The sequence below is a fragment of the Malus domestica genome, chromosome 13 (genome assembly GCF_042453785.1).
Source record: "Malus domestica chromosome 13, GDT2T_hap1".
NCBI classification, from domain to species: Eukaryota; Viridiplantae; Streptophyta; class Magnoliopsida; order Rosales; family Rosaceae; genus Malus; species Malus domestica.
Genome location: NC_091673.1, coordinates 23902606 through 23915307, shown reverse-complemented (window position 1 = coordinate 23915307; position 12702 = coordinate 23902606). Strand labels below are relative to the sequence as shown.

The 12702-nt window shown below is 40.1% G+C and overlaps 1 protein-coding gene across 4 annotated transcripts; it reads left to right on the top strand.

The window, feature by feature from the left end:
* Window positions 1–5824: 5824 nt before the first annotated feature.
* Window positions 5825–8590, top strand: LOC103429578 (transcription factor TCP7-like). Of its 4 annotated transcripts, none has more exons than XM_070810229.1 (3): window positions 5825–7038; window positions 7969–8057; window positions 8391–8590. In XM_070810229.1, exon 1 carries the CDS (start codon window positions 6095–6097, stop codon window positions 6962–6964), a length of 870 nt encoding a protein of 289 aa, XP_070666330.1. In that variant the 5' UTR covers window positions 5825–6094; the 3' UTR covers window positions 6965–7038; window positions 7969–8057; window positions 8391–8590.
* Window positions 8591–12702: the final 4112 nt, after the last annotated feature.

Genomic DNA, 12702 nt, shown 5'->3' with positions numbered 1-12702 from the left:
TCTTATTATCTCTATAAAAAATAATATAAAATGTTGACATGACTTAACGATTAGCACACAAAATATAAGGACACGAGAAATGAGATGGCAGAGAACCGGCCCCTAAGTGAAGGACCTAAACCAAACTAGAGTACTAGTGACTTTTAAACTTTTTTTGTTTTTGTTTTTTTTGTTCAAAACCGTTGTCCCTTTTGGCTTGGGAAAAGAGAGAATCAAACCTTTTGCATTAATAACAATAAGGTTGCATGGATTGTGTATAACAGTAAGTAAGTACATTACATTTGACTCACCGTAATTTTGACAGTAATTTTTGCGGTTTTTATCCCCTCCTTTTGACAGTAATTTTGAATGAACGGAGAGAAAATTACTAGTAGCAGTCAACAGAGAAGACCACTGTTGATGAATTTTATTTTTATTTTAAACAAATGATATTTTTACATTGAGAGATGAGAAAGCGGGTTAAGTTTTACAATGAGTTAGCAATAATTTAGTATAAATTTGTTTTTAGCGAGAATCGAACCTAAAACCTCTTACTTACAAGTAAAGAGGAATATCACTAGACCGTAATACTAAGTGACACTGTTGATGAATTTGAATGAGGCAGTTTTAATTAGGTTACTCATGTTTACAATCATTTTCAGGTCTATACCGTTTTCTTGGTTAGTGTGGAACCAATTGAAAAAAATTCAATTTAAAGAACATACGACTAAAAGTTGTTCCCTTTCTCTCTCCGTGAGAGACCTTCCCTCTGTATGAGGGTTAATCTCACCGATCTGTGTGAGTGGTTCCCAATCGAGTCCATTTCCGGTGTTGCCGATCCTAGTTTCGGCTGGGATCAGTGGGTTTTCCTTTGTTTCTTTCTCCCTCTCTTTCTCCTCTTCTATCCGCTGTTTTCTTCCTTGGGTCTTTTGGCTGATCTGTCATATTCTCTCCCCTTTGTTGTCTCTCATCCATTTTCATCCAATTTCCCAACTTCTATCACCCTTTACCGAGATTTGTTGCGGTGTTTTGAGTTGGTGTGCTTTGATCTGGTGCTGGCACTGGGTCAGGTGTTCCTTGCACCCCCACCTTTTCTTTGTTGTCTGCCCTTCTTGGCAATGTTGCTCGTGGATTGCCATGAGCTTCTTTCACTTGGCTGCATGTTCTCTGGGGTCTGTAGTTGTGCTGGGCGTGAAGCTTGGAATTGGCTGCTGGTGTTGGTGAGGCGTGGCTTTGTGTGGGGATTGAATTTGACTGGATCTACATGCACGACTACTATTTTGGTGGTTGCAACGGCGGTTTTGGCGGAGGTTGCACCAACTTTGGTTGTTTTTGTGTGTTCTTTGTTTTGGGCTCAACTTTTGGTTGGGCATCTGTTGGCTGTTTGTGTTTTTCATTCTTAGGCCTCTATGTTGTAATTTTTGGACCTCTGTGTTGTAGTGTTTATACTGTTTGTTGTTGGTAATGTATGTTACCCTTGCTCCAAAAAAAAAAAAAGGAACATACGACTAAAAGTATGAAAATCGTTACCCATTAATTTCGTTACGTTCATTTTTCCACCTTTGTCTAACTAGTTATTTATTTCTTTTGCAATTAACCACATGAAACTACATGTGTGAAAATGCAACACTTCCGCCTATTTGTTTCGTTATAAAAAGGTCACCAGACAAGTACAAGGGTCATTTGTCAAGGGTTTCTCGTCATTCCATACAACAAGGGTATCCAATTTCGATTAACAATCAGGTAAGTATGATTATAGGGTTTTCCTTTTTTTTTTTTTTTTTTTAATTTTTTTTTTTTGGAAACTATGATTATAGGGTATTTGGATCAAAAGAATGCTTTTGAAAAATATCCTTTATACTTGTCACATGACCATTATTTGAAGAAAATTTTGGCTAAGGTGGACGAGGGGCGCCAAAGTTTCAAACAACTTGAAACTGAGCTAGTTCTTAGAGCAACTCCATCCCTAAAAAAATGTGTCAGTACCCAACCTATTTAATCCACTCAGTGAACAATGATATATTTCAATGAATAGTAATAGGCCAAATTCTCCACCCCTAAAAAATGCACTGACACAAAGTCTAAAAAATGCGCTGGCACAAACGATCTTCATCCCTACAAAATGCGCTCACACCTAGCCCATTTTAAATATTATTAATTTTTTTAAATAATAAATAAAAAATAGTTTTAATTTTGAATATGATTTTTAACCAATCTCGTCACGCCACGTGTCATTATTCGAACGTACTATTTTGTGAATAGATTTCCGCTAAGATTTTCAACCAATTCTAACACGCCTCGTGTCACTATCTTATTTGATATGTTTAAATAAAGTTCCAAAAATAAATTTGAAATTACATAAAGTTTTAAAAATAAATAAGAAATTACACAAAGTACTAATAATAAATAAGAAATTACATCTATTAATAAAAATAAATAATAAATTACATAAAGTACTAAAAATAAAGACGAAATTACATAAAGTGCTAAAAATAAATAGGAAATTATACAAAGTCTGTGGAGCTAGGATATGTGGTGCTAGGATCTTCGTTGCTAGGATCTGTGTAGCTAGAACCCCCTCGATTTGTTTCCGCATCTCTTGCACGCCTCCTTCGCACCACATCTCTTTTTTCCGAAGTCCAAAAATATTTTGAATTTGGAGATAGTCCTACTAGAGGCTTGTTCATAGTGTCACAATCTGCTTGAGCTATCATTTATTTTCTAAGCATCTCATTTTCTCGATTAAGTGCTTCTTTAATCATCTCATTCTCTCGATTAACTATTTCTCTTTGTCTCTTAGACGCTGCATCACGTCTCTCAGTAGCTGCTAATATTGCTACCATAGCAGCAGCTTTTTCCTCATCTCTAGCCGCTTCCCGCGCCATGTTCAATTCACTTTGGCGAGCAAGTTCGTCCATATATTTAAAGTAGTCATTTTTGGAAGAATTACCTTTTTTCTTTGATGCCTTTTTACCTTGAGGCCTAAGGGACTGACAAGTCGATTGGGTCTCTGGCACTTCTTCAGGCGTCCCTTCCGTCTCTTCAAATGTGTCGCCTTCTTGTTCGGTTGTGTCTGCCTCTGGCGAATTGTGTAGACCCATGTCGTGCATGACAACTTCTGGACCGGTTGCCACAATTTTGTATTTGGAGCAATCTTTGACAATTTGCCAACATTCTCATTTGCTGAATGATTTGTTCTGGTTCTTTGCATTGTGAAATGCTTGTGCTTGTAGAATGTGGGATAAGACAATATTATAAAATGCGCGTGTAACACAAATAAATAACTTAAAATATTGATGCGGGTGAAATGCATATAAATAAATAAAAATATCGTCACCTGATCCGCTAAACTTGTCCCATTACGCAGATTACTAGAAGCATGAGAGATGGCGTTTTTTCAACAAGTAAAGGATGCGTTGAGTTTTTTTTTTTTCCAACAACCTTGAAGACCTTGACTACTTCTAGCGTCTTTTCCAAGTACATTGCAAAACGCTTTCGTAATTTTACTCCACATTTCTCGCTTATCCATCTCATTACTTGTAATTGGGTCATGAGTAGTGTGAACCCATCATTCACACAAAGTAAGATCTTTGATGAGCTTCCATGCAGTCATTTTTTTTCTCTAAAAAATTATATGAAAGCTTTGGTAAAAATTGTTGACAATATTGAAATGTAGTGTAAGGTGGAATATGAGGGGTTAGGTATTTATAGGATTTTTTTAAAAAAAATTTATGTATTTTTTTTAACAATTTTTAATTAATTTTTTTATCAATTTTAATTTAGGTAATTAATTTGGACCGTTGGATTTGAAAAAGATTCAAATCCAATAGCTTATACCTTGACACGTGGCCAACGATCATAATTCTGACCGTTGTGCCTTTTTTTTTTTCAATTTCTAGTGGAAAAATGTGGACCGTTGATATCTAGATCGGACGGTCCATATCAATTTCAAATTGAATTTTTTTTTACCGTTGGAAATCCAACGGTCCAGAAATCTAGCAGTTGGGAATCCAACGGCTAAGGACTGGCCACGTGGCCTCCCATCAGAAAGGTTTAGTGCGCTTGCACATGCGGGCCCACCTCTGTTTTGTTGTCGGAGACGCGCGCCCAGTAGGGCGTCCTTCCCACGCGCCAAGCGCAAAAGAAATATAAAAGGCTATCTGACGTCAGATAGACTGTCTCTTCCCTCTGTCGATTTTGGGCTGGCCTGTGGCTTGGCTTGGGTTGGGTGCTAGCCTAAAGGGCTGGGGTGGAGCAAATCAATAGGATGCCGGTCCATTTTTTGGATTGGGTGCCAGCCTAAAGGGCTGGGGTGGAGTTGCTCTTACATAAGAGCAAGTCCACCCCTAAGAACTTTGTGCCAGCACCTAGCGCATTTATCCACTCAAGTGAACAGTAATAGACTGAAGTGAACAGTAATAGGCCAAGGCATCTCCACCCTTAAAAAAATGCACTGGCACCCAACGCATTGATTTGGTGTGTTTTTTTTTTAAGTTTATTTCGGATAAGATTTTTAATCAATTTCGGATAAAATTTCAAATAAACTTAAAAAAAAATACACACTAAAATAAAATTACATACTCATCAAATAAACTTATAGAAAAATACACACTAAAAAATAACTTTAATGTGTAAGGTGGAAGATGAGGGTTAGATATTTATAGAAAAAAAAACTTTTTTAAAATTTTACTGTATTTTTTTAAAAAAATTATGTAGTTTTTATATTTTTAATTAATTTTAATGTAGTTAATTAATCTGGACCATTGGATTTGAAAAATATTCAAATCCTAGAGCCCAGGATCGGCCACATGGCCATGCGCCAGCAAATGGCCCAGCTTCTTGGTCAGCCTGTTTTGTGCTGGCCCAGAGACCAGCATGGGCTGGGTGCCAGGCTGTTGCGCGGGCTGGAGGACATGGACAGGGTGCTGGGCTGCTATTTGGACTAAGGGGTGGTTTGGGAGTGAGGTGCTTAAAAAAAAAGCACCCATGAAAAAAAGCTGTGAGGGTTTTAGGTGTTTGGTAAACTGAAAAAAAATGGCTTATTTTGGAAGCTGCTGTGAGAATAAGCTGAAATCAAAGGAAAAATCTGAAGCTGTTATTTGTAGCTTTGGAAAACTGGCTTTTTTTCAAAGCACACGGAGCTACAGTGCTCTTTTAATGAAAAGACCCACTATCAGACTGCTTTTTTTTTCAAAAGCACTTTTACAAAAAAGTTTACCAAACACTCTACTGATTTTTTTCACAGCCGCTTATTCTCACAGCATAGCCGCTTATTCTCACAGCACAGCCGCTTATTCTCACAGTAGCTTTTTTTCAAAGCACAGCAATACCAAACCAGCCCTAAGTGCTGGGCAAAGTCCACTCCGGTGGACTTGCTCTAAAGGAAGTGAATTTTACGCATAATACTTGACGTTACACACTCGCCTCTTTCTTTGTAGACATGAGATTGAATAAATTAAATAAAAATAATGGCCAAAATTAAGCTTACAATGTAAAATGCTAAAAATGGTGTGTGAAACTTTTTTTCTTCTTATTTATATAATTGTTTTTAGTATAGCAATAACATCAGTGAGTTAAACAGTTAGTCATTACATGGGAAGGAAATCCATGAATATTGAACATGTATCAAAGGGTATGGGCATAATTATTTTTTGCCAATGCAACAAAGTGCCACATGTAATTTTATAAATTTAGTTAAAAAAAAAAAGACAATAAAGAGAATTTCATTTTAATTAATTATGGGATTGGGAATGCGCGTGTTTCACACAGTGAAGGAAAAGGTGTGAAGGGGAAGAGTGTTTGTATATAAGTGGGGGCCACCACCCCATGTGCCCTCCTCTGTCTCCACCAGCTCCTGTCTGGAAGCTCAATCATTTGAGAGAGCTGTGTTTCCTTCAGCCCAGCCCACCTCCCTCCTCTCCTCACTCTCCCTCTCCACCTGAACCGCCCCCCACCCCCCCCCCCCCCCCAAAACCCCCCCGAAAACCACCACCACTCAACCCTCTCTTATCTCCCTGTAGAAATTGAACAGCTCGTACACGCACTGTGTGTGTGGGTGTGTAAACCCAGCTTTACACCCAGCTGAGCAGGAGCAGCTCACTTTCAATTTCTTCCCATGTCAAATTCCGAGGCGCCTAATAACGAGCTCACTAACGGCGGCGGCGGCGCAGGAGCTATGGTGGAGCAGACCTCGCAGAGGCCGTCAAGTAACGGCGTCTTAGCCGTCAAGAAGCCACCCTCTAAGGACCGACACAGCAAGGTCGACGGACGGGGCCGCCGCATCCGCATGCCCATCATCTGCGCCGCACGTGTCTTCCAGCTCACACGTGAGCTCGGCCACAAGTCCGACGGCCAGACCATCGAGTGGCTCCTCCGCCAGGCCGAGCCCTCCATCATCGCCGCCACCGGCACGGGCACCACCCCAGCCTCCTTCTCCACCGTCTCCGTCTCCCTCCGCGGTGGCAACACCTCCTCTTCCGCCCCCTCCACCACCTCCTCCGATCACAAACCGCAGCTCCTGTGCCCCACCCCCTTCATCCTCGGCAAGCGCGTCCGCGGTTCCCTCGACGACCCCGAAAACAACCACAGCCACAACCACAACCACGACGCCTCCGCCGCCAAGGACCCCTCCGACAACCACGCCAACAACGACGGAGCCGTCTCAGTCGTCGGGCACTCCATGGCCTCCATGCTAGGCCCCAACGCAGGGGGACCCGGCGGGTTCTGGGCCCCGCACTTCGGGCAGGTGTGGAGCTTCGCCGCCACACCGCCCCCGGAGCTGATGGCCCAGTCAGCGCTGTCCCACCAGCAGCAGCAACAGCACCATCAGCACCATCAGCAGCATTCGTTGTTCTTGCAGCAGCAGCCGATGGGCGAGGCCTCGGCTGCCAGAGTGGGAAATTACCTTCCTGGACATCTCAATTTGTTGGCTTCTTTGTCGGGCGGGCACGGAAATTCGGGTCGGAGAGAAGACGACCAGCGTTGAAAAACCCGATTGGGTTGGAGTTCCGTCCGTTGGCGGTGGCTGGTGGTGTGTTTTGTTGGTATATATAAATATGTGTATGTCTCTGTTTTGCTATTTTTGTTGTTGTTGGTTGTGTGGTTTTAGCCTTTAGGGGAGAGGTGAGAGAGTTGGGACTTCTTTTATTTGAAGAAATTTCTTTGTAGTAGGATTCATAAGGTTAGAATTAAACTAGCTTTGGGTGGCTGGAACAAGAAGAAGACGAAGAAGATGAAGAAGAAGAATAAGGGTTTGTGCAAATTTGTGAATTTTAAGCAATGTATCAATGCAATTTAAATTAGGGTTTTTCTTAGGGTTTCAAATTGTTTGTAGGATTTGGGAGGGTTTTGCTGGAGGACGAGAGAGAATGAAGGAGAAGAAGAAGAAGAAGAAGAATTAGGGTTTTAGCTGGAGGTTTTGCTGTTGTAACTGGAAAGGGCTTTCCAGAATTTCAATTTTATGATGAAAATATTTATTCCAATCGTCTTTCTATCTCCGACTAATCGATCCTCGTGCTTCATATCCAATTATATGACATTTTGTTAGTCTTCTTCCTACATTACATTGCTAGGTTTCGTGATTGTTCGGGTTATGAATTTTCTACTTATGCATAACATTTTTTCTGGTATTGGTAAATCATCTTTCGACTACTTTGCTAGTCGTGTTTCGACCTGAGCAGCAGGGGTTCGACTGCTCTGCCTTCACAGTGCGACATACATCTCTGCTGCATTTGAAGGCACGTTTCCAACCGTTGGATCAAATGTAATGGCCAATACCGCTCCCAACTGGGGAGCAGCACGCTAAACTGGAAACTGAATCAGTTTTCCGATGCTTGGTGTGTGTGTGGCAACTGTAAATTAATTCAATGTTATATTCAGTGTTGGGAACTTGGGATCATTGATCAAGAAGATGGTTTTCGTGATACTTGGTTTGTTCTTCCTACTGTTTCTGTTCTTCTTCAGTAACGAAACTGTGAATTTAACGTGCAGGTTGCCTGTAAAGTCTAGAAAGTAAATAATATCAGGTGAAGCTGGGACGAGCAAGCAAGATCCAAGCAGTTGGTCTCCTAAAACATGGGGTAGGTGGTTTTTGTCATGTTTGTTAATATTGAATTCAAAGTTCATGTTCAAGTACCGGTTTTCAAGTGTGAAGACGTGCAGATCCGTCTGATTGTATGCATTGAGAATGATCTTCCTGAATGTTGAAACACTAATGCTGTGATGTAGCATGCGTCGTGTGATCTTTCTGAATCGAGTAATCGTTTTGTTATGTTTGTAACATTTCGCTATTAGCTTTATTTTTTATTTTTTTTAATTTTAATTTTAATTTTTTCTCTCTGAGAGGAACGCTTGTGGTTTTGAATTAGTTGTTAAATTGACAACTGAGCTTCTGCAGATCAAAATCTTTGCAGAAGTACTTGGTTGAAACGAAGATCTTCCGAAACTCGGTCTGGAAATTTGCCACCTTTTTTACTTGCTGTGGTGGGAACAATATAAAGTTTGTGCATGAGGAATTGGGGATGCCCGATTTGTGGGGGTGCTGATGATTATAAATAATTCCATAAACCTTTTTCTTTCCCCATTCAGGTTTAAAGTACACCATTTTCTTTTCTGAGAGCAGCTTCTATTACTGCACTTTCTTCCCCCAAACGCTCATACGGCATACGATACTCGGGCGTTTTAACGGTTGAATTTATATGGTTTGAGTTTTCAACCAAATGAGTTAGGGGTGCAAGTTCAGGTTCATGAGTTAGGGGTGAAGATTGGAGATCAAGGAGTACTAAAGAGCGATCGTTTTCGTTACCTAGGTTTTATCTTGCAAAAGAACAGAGTTGGTTGGAGATTTTAACCATAGAATACAAGCTAGATGGATGAAGTAGAAGAGTGTATTGGGTGTGTTGTGCGATCATCGTATGCCACTAAAGTTTAAGCGAAAATTTTATAGGACAACAATAAGACCATCAATGCTTTATGACACGGAATGTTGGGCGGGGAAGCAGCAACACGTACATAAACTAAGGGGTAAATGACAAAAAATTGTCTCAATTATTGGTCTGACGATACTTTCATATCTCATCTTTTAAAAATGACAATGTTATACCTCATTTTACCGCCTTGTGCCAATGTTAGACCACCTTGTGCCAATGTTAGACCGCCGTCAGTTTTTCTGGTAAATGCTGACGTGTCCAGAGACGGAACTCACACTAATCACTAATCCAACTAGATTAAAAATAATAAAATATTCAATTCATGTAGGAGTCGCCCGATCAGTGCGTTTTCCGGGAATGAGAAGCAAGGGGAGGGAAAGAAAAGGACTAGGGAATGAGGGCGGGCGGTGCAGAAGGTGATGTCGTAGTACTTAATGAAGAAGGGACAACAGATTAATCTCTTGAACAAAACAATTAAGACAAAACATGATTACTAGAATGATGTCTGAATTGAAGCATTGGATCTGTTATATGAAATTCAGATCTATCCCAATATCATCATTGTAAGGGACACAACAAACTTACCAATTCTGCCAAAAAAATAAGGGAACCCAACCAGGAAGCAATTAATAACACCAATTAAATTTTAAACGAGTCTGTCATCATCATTAATCTCTACTTTGAAGATGCTAACTAAACAATTAAAAAAATACAGCAATGATGCATTAATTACAAAAACCCAGAAAAAGCTAAAAAATCCACCAACACTCATCAAATTCAAAACCCACCAAACCCCACATCCAGATTACAAAAACAATCCAAAATCCCAAATCTTTGAGCAAATTTAAGGGGGAAGAAAGCTACCCACTTCACCAAACCAATCATTTTCTCTGGGATTTCAAAGAAAAATTGAAGCTTTAAATATGTGGAAATTTAAATTATTTATCTATCAGAGAAGAACATCCCAGCACAAAAGCAACCAATGCAAAACAAAAGGGTCCATTTCCGAGACACAAAAGCACTCTTTGATGCCTCTCCTTCTCTGCTCTTCCAAGACATTCATCTCTCAAATCCGACCAATCAAGCTAAATCATTTACCAATCCCAAGTCAATGAAGTCAACGCACTCGTTTGACCCAAAATTCAGATCCAGAAATCCACGTTCCTCTAAAAAAAGGAACACCCAAGTGGCTCCTCCGAGTGCTCAAACAATGGAGGTTCTGGTTTTGTCGGTGGGTTTCTGGGTGTTGTGTTTGTAAATTGCAGTTATAGAGAAGGTGGAGGTGCGTGGAGGTGAGAAAAGAACCCAACAACCATGGCGCTTACTGACTCAAAAAAATTAAAAATTAAAAAACTAAATAAATAAAAAAGGACCCAACAACCACCCGCACCAACCCTTCTCTCTCTTCTCTATCTTCTCCCGCATCTCTCTCTCACTCTAACTCCCTCTTCTCTCTGCAACACCGGCGCCGAGGAGGAGAGCAGCGGAGAGAGGGAGGAGAAGAAGGGTCTGAAGGCGAAGAGAGCGGAGGTGGGAAGGAGAGGAGGGTTTTGACGGCCGAGAGGAGGAGGAAATCGAGAGGTCGAGAGGAAGAGAGAGGTCGGAGGAGGTGTGGGGACGACGGCGAATCAGACGGAGGAGAGATGTCAGAGGAGGGACTGGGTGGAGAGAAGGTAGGAGGGTGATGGGTGTGTAGGAGGGGAAGGGTCAGGAGGATCCAAATCCGAGGGGAAGGGGATCTGGGGTGTGGGTTGGTATTTTTGTTTTTTTGTGTTTTTTTTTTTTGGTGTGGGATCTGGGTGTGGGCTTGGTTTTTTTGGTTTCTTCAGTGGGGTGGTGAAGATTAGGGATAAGCAACGGTTATAGCGGACGGGTAACTGTGGTTATTTACCCATAACCGTTTAAGCTTTTACCTGCATAACCTGTATTTACGTAAACTAGTATACCCATACCCATAACCGTTTATAAACGGTTAACCATAACCGTATACCCATTTAACTATAACCGCGTACCCGTTTATCCATTTTTAACCTATTTACTTTTTTTTTTCACCGTCTACCTATTTTTTTTAACAACTTGAAAATTAAAAAGAAATTTGTCATAATTTTCTTTTTCTAACAATTAAATACCGTTACAAATACATTTAACATGAATTTTTGTATTAACGGCAATATGATTTATGAATGTATGTGATGTCTACCAATTATTTAACGGTCAATCTATTACAAGAATCATGCATGGTTGTAGGTTAATTAATATTTTTGTATACATACACACACACATATATATATATTATGACCAAAACTCCAAAAGACTAAAGGTAATCATTATCTTGAATTGGCCAAATATTGACGATATAACATTTAAAGACTCAAAAACAAAACTGTCGAACACTCTAATGTTTTAGTACATTCAATCACATATATTAAACATTGGCCCGTTCTATCAACTATATTTTTCTCTCAAGTGAGGCATATATATATATATATATATATATATATATATATATATATATATTATGACCCTTTTTTTTTTAGTTTTATATATATTAAAATAAATGGTTAAATGGGTACCCGTTTGTAACAGCGGGTAATACCCATAACCGCCCATTTAAATTTCACGGGTAAATGGTTATACCCATAACTGTTTATTTATCTAAACGGTTACCTGTAACCGTAACCGTCAAATTTAAATGGGCAGATAACCACGGTTACCTATAACAAATGAGTATTTGCCCATCTTAGTGAAGATGGGGGAAGAGAGGCGGCGGTGGGGTGGTGAAGGAAGGTTGGGTATGGAGGTACTAGGGGAGGGATGGGTTGGGTTGGAAGGTGGTGGTGAGGAAAGGATGAGTGTGAGTGGGGAGGGGTACGGAGGAGGGAGACCGCATCCCAGAGAGATGAGAGAGAGAAGAGAGAGAGAAAGGGTGGTGGAGGAAGGTTAGGGGGGGACGGGGAAGGGTTTGGTGGCTATTGAAGAGAAGAAGAAAAAGGGTTGGTGCAGGTGGAAGGGAAGGCCAGATCCCTTAGGCCATTTCTGATATTTTTCAAAATTTTAATTTTTAATTCTTTTAATTTTTGAATACTTAATTATTAAAAATATATTTTATTATTTTTAATCCAGTTGGATTAGTGAGTGGGTCCCGTCTTTGGCCACATTAGCATTTAACAGAAAAAGTAATAGAAAAACTGACAGAGGTCTGACATTGGCACAAATTCGTAAGATGATGTATGACATTGTCATTTTTAAAAGATGAGGTATAAAAGTGTCATCAGACCAATAGTTAAGATAGTTTTTTGTAATTTACCCTAAACTAAGTGTACCGAAGATGAGAATGCTTCGTTGGATGTGTAGGCACACGAAAAAGGATATGATTATGAATGAGGATATCCGAGGTAAAATAGGAGTAGCTGAGATTGAAGAAAATATGAGAGAAAATCGGTTAATATGGTTTGGACATGTGAAACTAAGGCCTACAAACGCTCGGTTAGAAGATGTGATTACGAGACAAAAGTTTAGAGACAAAGGGGTAGATGAAGACCTAGGAAGACTTGGAAAGTGATAAAAAAAGATTTGGAGTACTTGGATCTAACGGAAGACGTGGCACAAAATCGAGCGCAATGACGTTCTAGGATTCATACAGCCGATACTACTCAGAGGGATAAAACTTTGTTGTTGTTATTGTTGTTGTTGAGTTTTCAACCAAATATCAGAGGTTAAAAGATTTGGAGTGGCGAATACTCCATAGTACCATAAAAAATCTCCATCTCATAAACCGCATACATAAACCAAGACA